An 18,088-nucleotide genomic window follows, 5' to 3' on the forward strand; every position below is an offset into this window, starting at 1 on the left:
TGGGGAGATGCTGGTCAAGGGCAAAAAGTTCCAGTTATGCAAGATGAATAAGTTCTGGGGATCTATTAATCTAATAAGATTTGAATGCTTCTGAGTTTTTTGAAATCTTTGGTGGTGATCAGTAGGAACCAGAATGAAGAAACCACCAACAGCCTGCGGTTGAATTCTGAATTCAATTCTGAATTGAAAAAGGCAGGAGGTATTTTTGTTGTTTATTTTTGCTTATTTGTAGCACATCTATATATTTTTATATTTTCAAAGCATTTTATTGATCATTTCTATGTTTTTGGACTGGAGGGCAGAGATCTCTGATGTACTCCCCTTACCATGTTACTTAGAAGTCTTCAGTCCATTTTGATATGTTGCCATTATGGGGTTTCTAAGAGGTAAATTTGATGGCTCCCCAGTTCCTGCAGAATGAAGTACTAATTCCTCAGCATGGCAAAAAAACTTGGCTTCATCCAATCTTTCCACTTTGATGACTGGCCATTCCCTTACCTAACTGCATGTTTCAGTCATATTACATTACTTTCTCTCTTCTCATAATGTCTGATGAGTTAATATCATGAGTTAATACTCAAGGCCCAAAAAAAAAATCATCTCCTCTCTCTAGCTTTCCATGAGGCCGATTAATTATTCTTCATCTGTGTTTCCAAGCACTATAAGTAGTGGTCTATTAAAGCATTTAATCACACTATACCCTAAGTATATAAAGACACTATATACTGTCTTTCTTTGCTACCTGACTTTAAGTCCATCTAAAATTTGATGATCTATTCTTCATCTTTGGAATCTCATGACTTAGTATACAGTGGGTGTTCAAATATATGTAATTTGTTGAATTATAACTTATATCAATTCTTCACTCTCTCTGAAAGCATGTTTCTGGTGTATATTCCATCTCATTCCCTTGGGGCAGTCAATCAAAATCTGTAGAGCAACAGAGAACTTGAATATAGAGTGAATTAACTTTGGTTTCATTCACACAATCAAATATTCTCAGGTTAGGAAGACATACTAAGAGCTATGCAGTCCAATAACCCAACCATCATACTGATATTCTCTACAACTTCTTAACCTAGCAATCACCTAGAATTTGACATCTTCTGTTTGGCCTGTCTTCACCCCATGCACACGTGGTAACAGCTGGCTCTCTTTCCTAGCACTGTACCTCCACTCTCTCTCTGAGGCCTCCGAGCTCTGCAAAGTTCAACAGTAGTGAAAAGGGATTTAGACTCCAATGTTTCTCAGATGTCTTCCAGCCTCCAGCCATTCCCCTTCTAAACCAGCAAATGATGGTTGAGTTCTGGCAAGGTCCCTTCTATTCATTTTCTACTGTAATTTTAAGAAAGAGAGTTTGACTAGCTCTTACTGTGTCCTTTTGCATTGATTCCTTTTGTACTCTAGGAGATACCCTCCTGGCAGGACTTCACATGCTGGGAATAATATTATTCTTTCCTACAAAGGAAAATGATGTTTGCCTCAAATTCATCTCTCTCCAACATGTCTGCTTTGGAAACCAAAAGAAGTGAGGATGTAATGCCCAGCACAAAAACAGACATCTGACACTCATGGTCACACACCATCAATTCAGCCAAATAACTTCATTCTCCAAATGCATAACACCTCTTACATTTGGACAGCTGTCACCAAACAGACATGGACTCAGAGACCTTCCCAGACAAATCCTTTAGCAGAGCCATGTGGGGGAAGAGGTGAGCCTGTTTGGAGAACTGAGGTTTTCATCTCGGGGGATTTCACTTCAACTTTCAGAGGACACTGTCTACATGTGCTGCTCTACGTCTTTTATTTGTTTATGTGGTTCCTGGGCATACAGAAGACAGGAAAGAATTGTGCTGGAAAGGACGGAGCTGTGATGCAGTAGAAAAAAGAGCTATGTGTCAGAAATAAAATGGGAAGTGTAAACAGACCTGAAATAAACAGTTTAGTATAAGTCTATTCTTGTATCATCCCACAGACATGTAAAATGCAATCTCCAAATTGAAAGGGATGCACACACTGGGTTCTCACCCTCCAAGTTTCCATACAAAAAATCCAAAGCAAAATCTTTGAGAAAATATAAAATTAAGTCTCTAATCTAGACTGCAGCTATAAAGTTATAAGTAAAAGCCAGAGACAGAGTCTAAAGAAATGGTGTTCCTCCGGCTACATTCAATTTTCCATGGCCCTTAATGTCATTGAATACCTGCTCTGCGCTAAGAAGCTGTGGAAATTGGCACAAGTTATACCATCTCTGCCTCTCAGTTTCCTTATTTGTTAAATGGGGGATAATAAAACCTATGTGATAAACTTTAGATGAACCAATATTTCCAAATATAAGTCCAAAGGATTGGACTATTCAAGCCCATCCCAAGAGAGACTGGGGAATTACAAAATCTACTTTTTATCACTTATTCCATTGTTCCATTGCTCCATTGCAAGGATTTAGTAATACAGCATATGTGAAGATTCCCCTGGGATGAGAGCAAAGATAAGAAAACTAAAAATAAAAATGAAGCGTCAAGTAATAAGAAGAAGCCACCTCCCCAGAAACCGTGTGCAGTCTTGTTGTCCATTGCCTAATTGTTTGCCAAAGCCAGAGACCACTCAAGGGGAAAAGTGGTCGTGTGTGGCAGTGAGGAGAACGGACTGTTGTCGAGGACTGGCCTCCCCAGCAAGCAGAAGCCTCATTCCCAGCCATCTGAAAAGGAAAACCGTACCACAGGAAACCCCAGAGAAACTATTGGTCTCCTCTGTGCCACTGACTTCTGTTTCCTCTTTCTTTGGACTGCCTATGGAGTCACTATTCCAATTCTGCTAACTTAAATCTATCCTGCCATTTGTGAAGGACAAAGTCCGGCATGGGGAAGTCAGCTTTCTCACTGAATTCTCTCCCAGCGTGGGGATTAGGAATTATTACACCCGATTCGCAGATGAAGAAACTGAGACTCAAGGAGAAATTACTGATCAATGCCACATAGTTAATAAAAGGAGGAGCTGAGTGTCTTTGTGGTAGCCAAGTAAAGGCTTTGGGTCATTTTCTCATCCCCATTTAAATAGTCATTGTGGTTATTTATTATATCTGCTCATAAGGTGAACCTGAGCCTGACATTCTTCAAGCTCATTTCTCTTCATGAAAAGTAGCATCAGGGGTTCAGCAGCACAGTTATGAATCTCCATTTACAGATGGAAATCAATGAATCTTAGATATTCAAGGTCATTGAAGATTCAAGAGAGAACAGGAATGGAAATATCTAGCCAAAACTCCAAACTGAAATGTACTCCTTTTGATAAATCTCAAATTACTAGCTATAAGATGCTGGGTAAGTTACTTAACCTCTCTGAGCCCTTACTCTTAATCTGCACAATGGGAATAATAATGCTAATCCTACACACTGTTATGATGAGAATAATAAGTAGTGATTATTATTGAGGATTACCTTGGGCTAGACGTTATTTAAGTGCTTCTTATATTTTCCACCTATAGCTAAGTGCAAGATTCTATCTCCATGATGAAGGAGTAAGTTTCAATAGACTGATGCTCCTACAGAAAACAGCTATAAACTTGGGACAAAGTACCCCCTAAGACAACCACCTGAAGGGTCTAGAGTGTGAACAAAGGCAAAAGATTTTGGAGGAGAGTCAAAACCTGGAAGATGAAATCATGATAAAGTGAGTTTCCCACTGGGGATAGGGGCTTTGACCTGATGGCAGACTCCAGTCATAATTTAGGGAATCTAAAACCATAGAAAACCCAATTTTCTGACCTAAGGAACAAAGGGATGGAACCTGGAGCAACTATGGCTGCTGAAGACTGAGGAGGCAATCTCAAAATAAGGAGAGAATCAGAGAAGAATAACACTAAATTCTGCATACAGATTCTGCCCCAAGTCTCAGGCCTGAACCACATATGCATGGGCTATAAATAGCCCAGCTAAATATAAAATATTAAAACTGAGATTTGAGTTGCCACCCACCTAACCAAATTAATGCAGGTTATACACATTAATACTCTTTGGAGAAATATAATTGAATTCGCAGCATTCACAATGTCCAGAACACAACTCCAAACCAGTCAACATATACACAATAAAGAAAATGTGACCCATTCTCAAAAAAAAAAAAAAAAAAAAGACAGTCAACGGAGGCCAACACTGAGATGTCTCAAGTATTAAAATTACCAGGGCTTCCCTGGTGGCACAGTGGTTAAGAATCCACCTGCCAATGCAGGGGACACAGGTTTGAGCCCTGGTCCGGGAAGATCCCACATGCTGCAGAGCAACTAAGCCTGTGCGCCACAACTACTGATCCTGCGCTCTAGAACCCGTGAGCCACAACTACTGAGCCCACGTGCCTGAACTACTGAAGCCCACATGCCTAGAGCCCATGCTCCACAGCAAGAGAAGCCACCACAATGAGAAGCCCGTGCACCACAACGAAGAGTAAGCCCTGCTCGCCGCAACTAGAGAAAGCCCGCACGCAGCAACAAAGACCCAACACAGCCAAAAATAATGAATAAATAAATTTAAAAAATAAAAAATAAAATGATCAGACAAGGACTTTAAAATGGTATAAATATGCTCCACAGGTAAAGGAAAATATTCTCATAATGAATGAAAAGATAGGATAACTCAGAGAAATTGAAAATATGAAAAAGGATCAGCTGGAAATTTTAGAACTAAAAACATGGTATCTGAAATTAGAATTTATTGGATGGGGTTAATAACAGAATGGAGATGACATAGAAAAGAGTCAGTAAAAGTAAACTTGAAGATAGATAAATAAAGATTACCTAAAATGAAGAAAAGACAGAAAAAATACTGGAAAAAATGTACAGGGACTTTTGGGAGTGTGGGAATCAAAAGATCTAATATATGGATTTTTAGAGTTGCTGAAACAAAGAGTAGAAAAAATAATTTGAAGAAATAGTGGCTAAAAACTTCCAAAATTTGGTGAAACACATAAATTTACAGAATCAAGGAGGTCAGCAAACAAAACATATATGAAGAAAACCATGCCTGGGCCTATCATAATCAGACTGCTGAAAATCTATAACTAAATTCTGGGAGCAATGTCTGTCTAGAGCTCATCTCTGTGTAGGAGTGTTAGCCTTTCAAGACCCTACTGTCTGTTTCATCAGAGAAATAGCTTGTCTCAAATATTTTTACTTCTCATTACTCTACACAGCCACCTTAGATGCAATGATTTTTCCCATTTTACAGATGGAGGAACTGAGATATACATAAATGACACTGATTGCCTGGTATCATATATAAAATAGGTGGTGGGAGCAAGGCTTGAGCCTGGCTCTAACTTCAAAATCCATACAATTAACCATACTGACTGGCTCCAGCGAGAGAGAAGTTAATAGCTGTGAAAGTATCACGACAGTGTCTTGTGCTCAAAAATTACTAATTACAATCCTCCCTTTATTCCTTGTTTCTTGGTGGCCTTTGTTGTTAACACCCTCAATCAATCAATAGCTATTTATTCATAATCTAATATTTATTTATTCATAATCTAACTCTTCATAAGTACCATATTAGTTTCCTATGGATGCTGTAACAAACTGGGTGGCTTAACACAACAGAAATGTATTATCTCACAGTTCTGGAGGCTAGAAGTCTGAAATCAAGGTGTTGGTTGAGCCCCACTCTGATTTTTCTTTGCTCTTTCCAGTTTCTAGCAGCTCCAGGTGTTCTTTAGATTGTGAATATATAACTGCAACCTCTGCTTTTATTTTCACATGGCTTTCTCCTTGGTGTCTGTGTCTTTAATAGAGACACTTGTCTTTCTATTTAGGTCCCATATGGGTAATCCAGAATGATCTCATCTCAAGATCTTTATCTTAATTACATCTGCAGAGAACTTTTTTCCAAATAAAGTAACATTCTCAGGATCTGGAAGTTAGGATTTGGACATATCTTTTGAGGGGAAAGCCATTATTTAACCTGCCACAAATACCAAACCCAGTTTGTTGTACCATAAGGTTAAAATTAGAAAGGCATGTAACTCATTGCCACTTCTTAAAAATGCTCACAATAGAATGTGGAAATAAGACATTCATAAAAAATAATCATATAATTTTTTTTTAATATAAAAACTTAAAAAAAAACTTCTAAAGTAATTCTAGGCACACTGCTAGGTACACATGGGTTTCCATCTACAGGGCCATGTTGGGTAGATATTATCTCCACTTCATAAATGAGATACTTAAGAGCCAAGAAGATGATGTGCATATCCCAGGTCATTCCCTCAGTATCATGTAGTGGTTACAGGCACTTTGGGTCTCATCTTCCTGTAAGAAGAAGATAATACCACCTCCCTCGGAGGAAATTACATCAGTGCATGGAAATCTATTAGCGCAATATCTAGTACACAGTAAGTTCTCAAAGAAGAAAGCTTAAAAAAAGTTTTAAAGGAAGCTAATCTTGGTAAATGGTCAGTATGGGATTCAGACGATGATGTGCCTGGCCCCAAACCCATGTTCTTTTTATTTTACCACAAAATATCAAACAGAAAAGCTAGGACACTTACATTACCTATTCTCTCTGCACAGAATGCTTCCCCCAAATCCTTAATCCTTCTATGGCTGGAGGGGGGGCAGATGCTGCTACTTTATTCTCCTTCTTCTTCATCTTCTTTTAATAAAATCTTTACTGAGCCATAACTCATATGCCATAGAACATCACTATTTCAAGTACAGAATACAATTCAGGGGTTTTTTAGTATCTTCACAAAGCTGTGCAATTATCACCACAATCAATTTTAGAACGTTTTTCTCTCTCCTCCAAAAACCCATAGTCACTCCCCTTCTCCCCACTTCCTGCTGTCCATAGACAAACATTAGTCTACCTGCTGGCTCAGTCGCTTTGCTCCTTCTGAACATTTCATATAAATGGAATCAGACAATGGAAGCTTTTGTGAGTGGACTCTTTCACTTAGCATAATGTTTTCAAGGTTCATCCATGTTGTAGCATGTATCAGTACTTCATTACTTTTTATTGCCAAGTAATATCCCATTGTATAGGTATACCACATTTTATTTATCCATTCATCATTCGATGGACATCTGGGTTGTTTCCACTTTTTGACTACTACAGTCATGCTGCTAGGAACATTCACATACAAGTGTTCGTGTGGGCACGTGTTTTCATTTCTCCTGAGTATATACATAGGAGTGGATCTGCTGGGTCATATGCTAACTCTATGTTTAATTTTGCGGGGGAAGGGGGGGAACTGCCAGACCCTTTCCAAAGTAGCCAAATCCTTTTACATTCTCACCAGCAGCATATGAGGGCTCCAATTTCTCCATGTCCTTGCTTACACTTCTCATCTGTGTTTTTTATTATAGCTCCCTTAATAGGTGTAAAGTCGTATCTTATTACAGTTTCAAATTGTATTTGACTGATGGCTAATGATGTTGAACAACTTTTCATGTGTTTATTGGTCACTTGTACATTTTCTTTGGAGAACTATCTATTCAGATCATTGGCCCTTTACTTAAAAAATAAAAATTAGGTTGCCTTTTTCACTGCATCACTTCCATGGCAGCACAAAAGCTTTTCATTTTGATCAAGTCCAATTAGTCTATTTTTTCTATCATTCCCTGTGCTGACTTCTTGATACTCAGGTCACCCTGTATTGTTTTCCTCATGGCTTTTATGCTTACTGATATTTATTTATTTATAGGTATCCCTGGTTCTTTTTTGTCTCCCACTAGACGATTAGCACTCTGAAGGCAGAAGCTTATCTATTGTGCTCACTGCTCCATCCTCTGTGCCTACAATAGTCCTTTCCCAAAGTAGACACTTGATAAATATTCTATATAAATAAACATAAGATTCTTTGTACTGTCCCAGCAAAAAGTAGACTGTGAGGGACAACACGTTAGCCATGAGAAAAGTGTATGATTAAGTGATGAGTTTATCTATTCCCTCCCCCCAAATCGGTTTTAGGAGCAACCCCTACAGCCTCTGTCCATTTTCACCTAGAACCAAGGCACTGCAGATTGTGGGGAAGCAAAGGCCCTTGCTCAGAGGTTGCCTGGGATGGGCATGGGCAGCTTGTATGGAAATGAGACTGAGCTATGTTAGGCAACATCTGCTCATTGAAACCAGCCAATGACAGCTCACACAGCCACCAGCCTCACACAGCTTTATTCCGAGGACTGACAGCCATTGCACGTCCCTGAAAGGCTCCCACTTGGATGCGGTTGGTAGCAAACCCAATAGTTGCTCAACTCCACAAGCTAATGGATCATTGGCCGTTAGCATTGCTTACCTCCTACACCACATTCCAGGCTCAATCTCCTCTCTGCAAATTGCCATCATCCGCAAGGTTTGTTTTCAGATGGTTTTCTTTCCTGGTTAACTGTGTAAAAAGAATATAGTTGGTCCATTTCACTCAAAAAATAAGGCTCTTCAATGGCCCATTTTATCTTCTATGCATCTCAGGTCTATAGCCTCCTCTTATTGTAACAATTTAAAGGAGACTCCTGGAAGGATTTTATGCCAGAGAATAATATTAAGGATGTAATGTTAATTGGAAGAGCGATGTTACCAAAATGTCAGTCCCTGACTCATCCAGGTGTGGTCAGTGAGGCCCTTCACTCCTAAACTCAGTTCAGTCCAGTCCTTTAACCAAAACGCACCAGGGAGTTTTCTCGTGGTCCACTAGGAACCTCAGCCTTTCAGTTGGTTGGGGAGGAAGACCTGGCTAGACTGCAACTGGTGGATTTGGAAGAAATCACCCAATTTATCTAGGTTGGCCTAGTCTATGATTAGGTTTGTTTTTTTCTTCTGCCTCATATTCCATTTCCAAGTCAGAGCTAGAGCCTTCAGTCTGGTTGCCACCATCAATACCTGAGTCCTATTCATTTTTGGTCAGTAGTTCTCATCATTGCGTACTTGCCTATTACAATGACATGGGGAGTTTTCCAAAACTGCTAATGCCCAGGCCAATTAAGTCATCATCTCTGTTTATGGAGACCAGGCATCTGATATATCTAAAGCTCCCTTGGTGATTCTAATGTGCAGCCAAAGTAAAGAACCATGTTTAGCCTCAGATGAGGTCAGGTGACATTAAGAAGGAACCATTCTCCTATAACACCACTGCCAACAGCTGCCTGACTTTGAACACTAACTGATAGGGTAGTCCCAGTCTGAGTTTGTCACTCTCTTGTAGTTGGACAGGGATCAGACTGATTTCATGGTGGTGCCTCAATCTTCCATCATGCCGTATCTTAGTTTACTTCTCCTTGCTGTTGACCCAGTTTCTGAATACCTGAGCATGTCTAAGTGTTCTAGACAGGCTGCGGTTGAACTTGTGGCTAAAGCTGAGTCTATGGCATTAAGTAGGGTCACTGGGAGGACTATAGTATAGCCAATGAAGATGGAGGCCCAATCTCTTGAATGAAGTAAAAATTGGGCCAAGCTCTATATGCAAGAAGTGTTTTTTTTCAGACCATGTGGGCATTGAAAAATTGCCTGGGACTCTGAATTTGATGCCTGGTGACTGATTACCAGCAACTTATGTAAAGACAGTCTTCTGCAGTGGCTTACTGCACTGAGTTCTTCCAGAAGCTAAGGTCAGTTCCATTCTGTTATTGGTAAGTCCATTCCAGGTTGAAAGAAATGTACTGGTTATAATAAAGATATACAAACAGAGAGCAAAGAATAAAATCAGCTTCTGAGATTTCTTCTGATGTCATAGGATGATGGTAGGAAATTGGGACTGGCACTGATAAAACTAACTTGGCACAGAGAGGGGAACTAAACAATGTAGACAAAGTCCAGGGCTATATGACTCTCTCAACACTAATGCTTGGAGGCATCTGTAAAAGATGGGGAAGCGATCACTTAGGCCATGGTAACAAGAAGTTCAGTCACCTGGGGAATATTTAGGAGTCTGACAAGTTGTGGTTATAGAATGGGGAGACCTGCCCATTGTGGGTGAAAGTAGCAAGAGTAAAGAGGGCTCTGGAGAGTTATGCTGGCTTTGAGCTTGAGGCTAAGGGTGAATCTAGAGCATTTAGCAGTGTCACTGGGAGGTCGATCAAGCTAGAAGCCCTGTCTCTTGAATGGAATAAACACTGAATGAAACTCCATATTCCAGAAGTTCTGCCTTCAACACTCTGTGGGCATCCAAGTATCTGCTGGAACTCTCTGTCCAGTGAGGGTTGTCTGAGTGCCGCCAACAGAGCCTGGGAAGGAGCAGAGACAGTGGAGGCAGCCAGAGGCCCAGCTATTGTGTTGGCTCTATTTTCTGAGAATATGAATTTATTCTGATCCCTACTGGTCTGGGGGTGGAGACTATTAACAAACTCTGTGCCCCCAAGGAAGTCTGCTCTGTAACTGGGGATGGTTCAGCCAGTAGGTGGGAGGTCTTTGAGACACAAAATTTGGAATTTCAGGAAAGGCAGAAGCAGGGCTGACCAAAGATGGGGAGCCAGAGATAGCCAGCTCCTTCTCAGTGCACGTGGGGTTACCCTTGTGCTCCCTCTCTTCCCTTCTTTCCCTGCTCCCTTCTGTATTCAAATTCCAGCTAACAGCTAGACACCATAGGGGTGAGAGCACTCTTTAAAGGCAAAAGTAAAGACCTCATTAAATTGGGGAATGCAGAGAATAGAATGAATAGGAATGAAACACTTTCAGCTACCCCTCGGGAGGCCCCAGCAGAATAGCTTCTCAGTGGAAAGCATTAGCACCAAGCTAATTCCTTAATGGACTGCATCTCTACAGTGCTCCCAGAGGCCCAGCAGCACTGATGGGGGTGGAAGAATTTACACCCAGCCCTCCCCCGTCCCCACATTCAGCCTCAGACACAAAGCCCCAGGGCTGTAGGTGATGAAACACAAGCCAGGCTGGGGAAGATCTGGAGAATTTGGCTTCAAACCCACCCTTCCAACCACTCACATGCTCTCCCAGAGAGCTGTGTGGAATCCTCCCAACAGGCCTGGCTTTTTGAGGTGTTTTAGAATGTAAAAAGTGAAAGTGAGGAATGGTAAAAAATTTAAATAATTTCAGTTGTCCTGGTGACCTGGGAATCCAGGATGAAGGAAAACCTCTGCTTGGGCCAAAAGTGCTCTCTATGTAAAGAAGATGAGCTCTTTTATGTAACCTGGTGATGCTAAAATCTGGAGCCCCATGAAACCCAGTAAAGGCGTCAGTAAATGCATCAGGATATCAGTAAAGGCAGCTCAGTGGAGTGGGAAGCAATGGGATTCAGAGTCAGGGAATCCTAACTTCATTGCTAAATTGCTGTATGACATTGCTTAGCCTCCCTACGGTTTAATAAGTTTGTTATTTGTAAGTTGGGTATAATAAATACCTATCTCATAGGGTGTGCTGTAAAGATTAAGTGAAATAAAGTATATGAATAAGATCAACTGTTTACTCCGATGAAGAGCAGACATCATCACGTGTCTGTGGCATTGTAGGTAGCCCAGGAGACCTTCCTGATAATGATATTAATAATAGACATTAAAGACAAGACAACAGACCCAAAATGGAGTCACTTGTGCTAAGTCCCATGTCACCAAACTGAGATTCAATAAATGTTTCAGCTCTCCCAGAAGTGAATCTTTTCTGTTTTTTTGGCTATGCCGCATGGCTTGTGCTATATTAGGTTCCCAGCCAGGGATCGAACCCATGCCCCCTGTAATGGAAGCACAGAGTCTTAACCACTGGACTGCCAGGGAAGTCCCCAGAAGTGGAATCTTAAACCAATCACTCAGAAATAACTTGATGAGAATTAATTAGGTAATCGTCTGATAAGCCCCTGCCATTCCCTAGTAAACCTGCAATAACCAATCGGCTTTTTGCCTTATCCAACTTCCTTGTTCCTTCTGCCTATAAAATCTCTTTCCTTGTGCAGCTCTTTGGAGCTCCTTTGCATCTGCTAGATTGGATGCTGTCCAATTCATGAATCATTGAATAAAGCCAATAAGATCTTTAAAATATACTCAGATTAAATTTTGTTAACATAAATAAAAATTTTAAGCATCTACTATATGCCAGGCACTGTGCTCTACATTTGCATGCATCAGCATATTTATTCCTCTTAATGATGTTGTGGGTCAAGTATTCTTCTTATGCCCATTTTACATGTCAGAAAACAAAGTTTCAGAATATGTAAGTAATTTGCTCAAGAAGACCACATACCTAGGAAGGTGCAGAACTGGGACTTTAACTTACCATGTGCCAAGCACTATTACGCCACATTGCCACCCAGCTGAACAGAGAAGCAAGTTGCCCCAAGGTTTGCCGTGCCCACGTGGGAAATAGAAAACTGCCACAACTGCACAAGGAGTGGATGGTGTTGAGGACTGGAATTACCCCAATATTCTCAGGGTGCAGTTCACCTACTGCACCCTGTTTGGTATATGTGCTAAATGATATTTTCGTTTTGTTGTTGTATTTTTTGTTAAATATAACTGTGGCAGGCAGACTTCTAAGCTGGCATGCAATGATCCCCATCACCTAGTGTTACACCCTAGGGAACCCCTCCCCCTGAGTGTAGGCTGGATCTAGTGACTTCACCTTTAATGAACAAAACAGCAACAGTGATGCAAAGTTACTGTTGGTTTTCTATCACCGCATATATTAGCTTGGGCTGCATAACAAAATACCACAGATGAGGGGGCTTAAACAACAGACATTTATTTTTCCACCGTTCTGGAGCCTAGAAGTCCCAGATCAAGGTTCCAGCCAATTCGGTTTCTGGTGAGAGCTCTCTTTCTGGCTTGTAGACAGCCGCCTTCTTACTGCATCCTTACATGGTCTTTCCTTGGTGAGTGTGTATGGAAAGAGTGAGTGAGCTTTCTGTTTGGATCAGTCACCTTATGACTTCATTTAACCTTAATTACCTCATTGTTCTTATCTCCAAACACAATCACACTGGGAGGTAGGGCTTTAGCATGTGAATTTGAGGGTAGGAGACACAATTCAGTCTATAACACTGCATAACAGATCACCACACACAGGGAAGCTGAAAACAATACGCATTTACTATCTCACTCTTTCTGTGGGCCAGGAATCTGGGTATAGGTTACCTGGGTTCTCTGCTCTAAGTGTCACGAATGTGAAATCAAGGTGTGGGCCAGGCTGAGTCCTTGTCTACAGATTCTGGAGGAAAATCTACTTCCAAGCCCATTCTTGCTGTTTGCAGAATTCAGTTCTTGCAGTTGAAGCACTAAGGTTCCTGTTCCCTTCCTGGCTGTCATCTGTGGGCTGCTCTCAGCTGCTGGGGCTACCTGCATTCCTTGCCACATGGCCCCTTTCATTTTCAAGTCAGCAAGAGCATGTCTAACCCTTCCTGTGCTTTGAATCTCTGACTTCCCTCATCTCTGACCTTGAGACCCAGACTCATTAAATACACATGTGGTAACTACCCTTCTAAAGGCCTCATGTGATTAGGTCAGTTCCACCCAGATAATCTCCCTATCTTTAGGTCAACTGATCTAAGACTTTAATTACATTTGCAAAATCCTTTTGGCCATATGATGTAATAGAATCATGGGAGTGCCAGCCCATCATATTCACACTCCTGGGTCATACAGGATGTGTACACCAGGGGAACATCTTAGAATGTTGTATCCCATGGTCACTTCCAAGATTAGGTTACAAAACACTGTGACTTCTGTTTTGCTCGCACTTTTTTTCTCAAGCTCTTTTCTCTTCTTCCTCTGCTGAAGCAAGTTGCCCTGCTGTGGGCTGCCCTGTGGAGAGACTCATGTGGCACAAACTGAGGACAGGCTCAGTCCCACAGCCCATGAAGAAGTGAATCCCACCAACAACCAGGTGAGTGAGCTTGGAAGAGGACTCCCTCCCCTGCAGCTGAGCCTTATGGAGCAGCCCTGGCCACAACTTGATTGTAGCTGATTGAGAGACCCTCAGCCAGAGAACCCACCTAAGCCACACCCGGATTCCTAAGTGCTGCTATTTTAAGCTGTTAAGTTTTGGGGGCAATTTCTTACACAGCAGTGTATAACTAATACAAGATCTCTTAGCAAAAGCAATGTGATAAGAGTGTATGACTTATATGTGGGTTATTTCCAAGAGGTTGAATGAGGAAAGAAGAGTGATTGGTTCCCAATAATATTCCATAAAATGTAATTCATGTGAGTTACGTATGAAAGTGCTTGGCTTACCATAATGGCTGGTTTATGATAATAGGGATTTGTGATAAAACATAGGAAGGGTCCTCTCTGAGAGGTGAATTTTCCTGCTCACTTGACATGTGGTCCTTTCTGTTTAAACAAGGCAGTAAATCTTTCCCACATCCCATGAGCTACCATAGGGCCATATAGAAAGCAGTCAGGATTTTCTAGTCTCTAAATGGTATAATTCATCAATAGTTAGCAGTTGGTACCTGGGTACCATCTGGCATCTTGTGACTGTGCCCAGAACTAACATCTTCATGTTGGCAAGAAATACACCAAGATGCACCTTTCCCTGGGAGAAAGAAAAAATTTGTCCAGATTTGGTTCCTTCATAAAAGATAAGAGTACAATGGTCTGCTCACCTCTAAGATTCGCAAGGGCCAACAGCAAGAGTAAAAACACAAGGCCCATATACCATATGTTAAATAGTTAACAAAATGAAAACCTAAATAACATATGTTCTAGCCTGCTTCCTTGATAAATATACCTTCACAACAACCTAGAAGGCCAAGTTCACTTGCAGAGTTCTCAAACCCATTCCATGTATGGGGAAAGCCACCTCTGAGCCCTTGGCCCACTCTCAGCTCTGTTCTACACCACATCCTCTTGTACAAGCCTGTGTATACCCTAGACTGCATGTCCAAGCCTGTCCACACTCTGCCACAAACAGCCCTGAGGCCTAGGAAGGCACATACCAGCATAACCCACCCTCTGGAAGACAGACACGGGAAGACCCCCGAACAGGTCCTGAAAGTGGGCATGGGGCCATTTGAACAGGGAATTGCAGGATTCTGATGAGCAGATTGTGGTCTAGGAGGGCACTGCCTCTGGATATGTATGTTCCTTGGCATGACAAGTTTTCATAATGTGTGTGGGTGGTGTGGGGAGGGGGACATAGACAGAGAGGAACCAGGATGGGGCCTCCAAAGCACAGGGATCCTTCTTGCCCAGCTCCGAGAGCAGTGCTGCAGCCCCTTTCCTATGGCCTGAAGTGGGGTGAGCTGCATGATAGAAGGGGAATGAAAAGGCCATTAGCTGGGACTTAATGGAGCCACTGCACTGGAATCCACACTGATGGGATTGCAGAGTGAAGGTTGGTTACAGACTAAGAGAGAAAACCTAGCCGACTGGGTCGATTTTCCAGTGTGCGTTTGTCAATAACAGAAGTGGTAGCTCAGCCCAAAGTCAGCACTGCCCGGCATGAAGTCACAATAGAAATGGAGATCCAGAGGGCATCCAGACAGGGAGGAAGGCCCCACTGTCAGGGAGACAGCCTCAGTCACTGATCGAGGAAGAGGGGCTGGAAGGGGGGCCAAGTTCTCCTCTCAATCCAGACACTGAGGTGCCCATCAAGATGGATGAGTTTGCAGTTACCCGGTTGGGGTCACCAGGACAAAACCAGACTAGCAGCAAAATGATGTGGTACAGTGTCCAGCGTCTCAGTTAACGGCATGCTGAATCACCCAGCTCACCCACGCTAGAAACCTTCAAGGTGCCTAGTGAAATGCACTTTCCCGGTGAACATTTTCCAAACCCTCCTCCAGGAGAACCAGCCACCTTCCCTGTCCTGCCTTCTAGAGACATTACCCATACCTGCAAGGCAACAGAGACAGCGAGAGAGGCCAGGCAGCTGGGTACTCAAGCATGTAGACATTTGAATCACAAAGATCTGGGTTCCAATCACCATTCCTGCATAGTATTGTGAACCTCTCTCAGCATCTGTGTCCTCATCCTTAACCAAAGAAGACATTAGTGCCCATTTCATAGGATTGTTACAAGATTTAAAGGAGGTAACAGGCATTAAGTGTTGAGCCTGGTGCCTGGAATACAGTAAGAGCTCAATAAACATTGGTAATTATTGCATTAGAGTTAGCTGTTCACAAAATTGTCTTCCCTCCTTAAGGCTAATGGCAGTATCTTATATCTCCAGAATCTGTCACAGTGCCCTGTTTAAAAAAAAAAAAAAAAAAGAAAAGAAAAGAAAGAAAGAAACTCATTTAGGGCCCACTCTATGCCAAACACTGTGCGAGGCCAATAATAAGCCATGGCTAAGTATGGATTTGCAGAATCAAATAAAGAAGTCAAGAGATTTTAACTTATAATTAAGAATTTCCCAACTCTCAGTTAAGCCCATAAAGTATCTATAACTAATCTTAAATCTTCCTTATTTGAATGTTCATTTCCCCCCCACCCTCCCTTTTTTAACCCCTTAGGGGAAAGAAAACTATTTTTTTTCTTTGTTTTCAAACAATCTGCTATATTGGGTGGATCTACAAGAAAAGACTCTGCCACCCCCTCAGACATCTCCAGTTTCTCTGATCCCACGTGGAAAGAACTGTCTGTTACCTGTCCTTTGGTTGTTTTACTAGCAAAATAGCTCAGATGCAGATTCCCAGTGGGTGTGAAATCATTTCTTCTCAAGAGGCAGTGCTAAGCAGAAACATATTTATAAGAGTCACAATACATATTCACCACGTAGCTTCCAGCAGCGTTGCCTGTGTGGAAAGTATCTCTACTGATTACCAGTAAACCGCAACCAGATTAGATTTCCACATTTCATTTATAAGCGTTAACGGAGAAGGTTGAAAAAGAAGACTGAAGGAGAAATAATGCATTGTGTTACCTGTCTCCTCCATTTGATTTGGCTAGAATGCTTTCTCCATTAGACCAGGCTGATTTCACCACTGGATCCCAAGTTCTAGGATGAGAAGAATGCCTGCCACAGAGTAAGAATTTGGTAAGTATTTGTTGCATGAATGAATGAATAAGTAAACAAGTGAACGAATAAATCCTGCCCTGGGTATTTTTACTACACCTGGCGCCTTTGCTGATATCTGATCCATAGTGGTATGATCTGCTCAGACCTTTCACGGGCTTTGTTCTGATGGATTTTGAAAACATGCCCTTTTAGAATCTGAATTCATTTTCAAAATGCTAAACAGAGACTATCAGCTCCTATAGCAAGATGAGAGGATGACAAGTCTGAGCTGGCCTGCAGATATGGTGGAGTATTAATGTCCTATGATCTGTTTGCCCTGTTAGCTAGGGGTTCCTGCCTGACTGTTTTGGGCAGCACGTGTACTGAATATTGCTCCTTTAACTTCTGGGACATGTGGAGTTCCACTTAGATAGCCTGGAGGGTTTTCCTATGGAATAGCTCCTTGGTCCCCCTTTCCTACCATGAATTCTACATCCCCCTAATTTAGCTCTTCTCATCCCCTGCTGTGTGTAACAAAGGACTTGAGAATACGTGAGGAAAATTAGAAGTAACAAAATCTGAAAATCATCAGGTCTGGAAGGAAGTCGACAAAGATGTATTCCAAGGATTTAAGAATAAGGTTTTGACCTTGGGTGGGGGGCATCTGCCTCCTGTCAGGAAGAAATGAAATCCTCTGAGAAAGAAAGCAAGTCAGTGGGTGCCCATGATGGCAAGGCACTTGTCAGGCTGGAGGGGAAGAAGGAAATTCAGGCAGAGGTAAATGGAAGAAAAACTAGTGAAGAAGTGAGCTCTGGTCACCCAAGGGATCTACAATGCTGCACATGGTGAGGGTGAGAATAAAACTCATCTCCAGGAAGCTCGTCCTCTTTCAACTCCCAGTCCCAACTTGGAGTAACAAGAGTAGACGTCAGGGTGGACAACAGAGGAGAGCTGGACACAAAATCATCTTCAAGGATCAGTGATTGGACAAACAGATGGCCAACAGGCACACGAAAGGATGCTCAACATCACTAATCATCAGGGAAATGCAAATCAACCGCTATGAGCTATCCCCTCCCACCTGTTAGGATGGCTGTCCTCAAGAAGGCAAGAGGTACCACATGTCGGTGAGAATGTGGAGAAAAGGGAACCCTTGTGTACTGTTGGTGGGCATGTAAAATGGTGAAACCAACACGGAAAACAGTATGGAGGTTCCTCAAAAAATT

General features: G+C 41.9%; 1 protein-coding gene across 6 annotated transcripts in view; it reads right to left on the bottom strand.

The window, feature by feature from the left end:
* The window catches only part of LOC115861121 (uncharacterized), a 341,531-nt gene that overhangs the window by 76,770 nt on the left and 246,673 nt on the right, over positions 1 to 18,088 (bottom strand). For 4 of the 6 annotated variants that reach the window (XR_009558973.1, XR_011376722.1, XR_009558975.1 and 1 more), the window contains exons 6-7: positions 16,788 to 16,880; positions 8,284 to 8,373 (exon numbers count right to left, since the gene is read on the bottom strand). Coding sequence is in view for 2 of the 6 variants with exons in the window: in XM_070043558.1 (XP_069899659.1) it covers positions 16,788 to 16,880 (93 nt within the window). In the remaining 4 variants the exon portion in view is untranslated. The remainder of the gene's footprint in view (positions 1 to 8,283; positions 8,374 to 16,787; positions 16,881 to 18,088) is intronic. The other 2 variants (XM_070043558.1, XM_070043557.1) reach the window with 1 other exon arrangement.

Source organism: Globicephala melas, chromosome 15, assembly GCF_963455315.2.
Source record: "Globicephala melas chromosome 15, mGloMel1.2, whole genome shotgun sequence".
NCBI classification, from domain to species: domain Eukaryota; kingdom Metazoa; phylum Chordata; class Mammalia; order Artiodactyla; family Delphinidae; genus Globicephala; species Globicephala melas.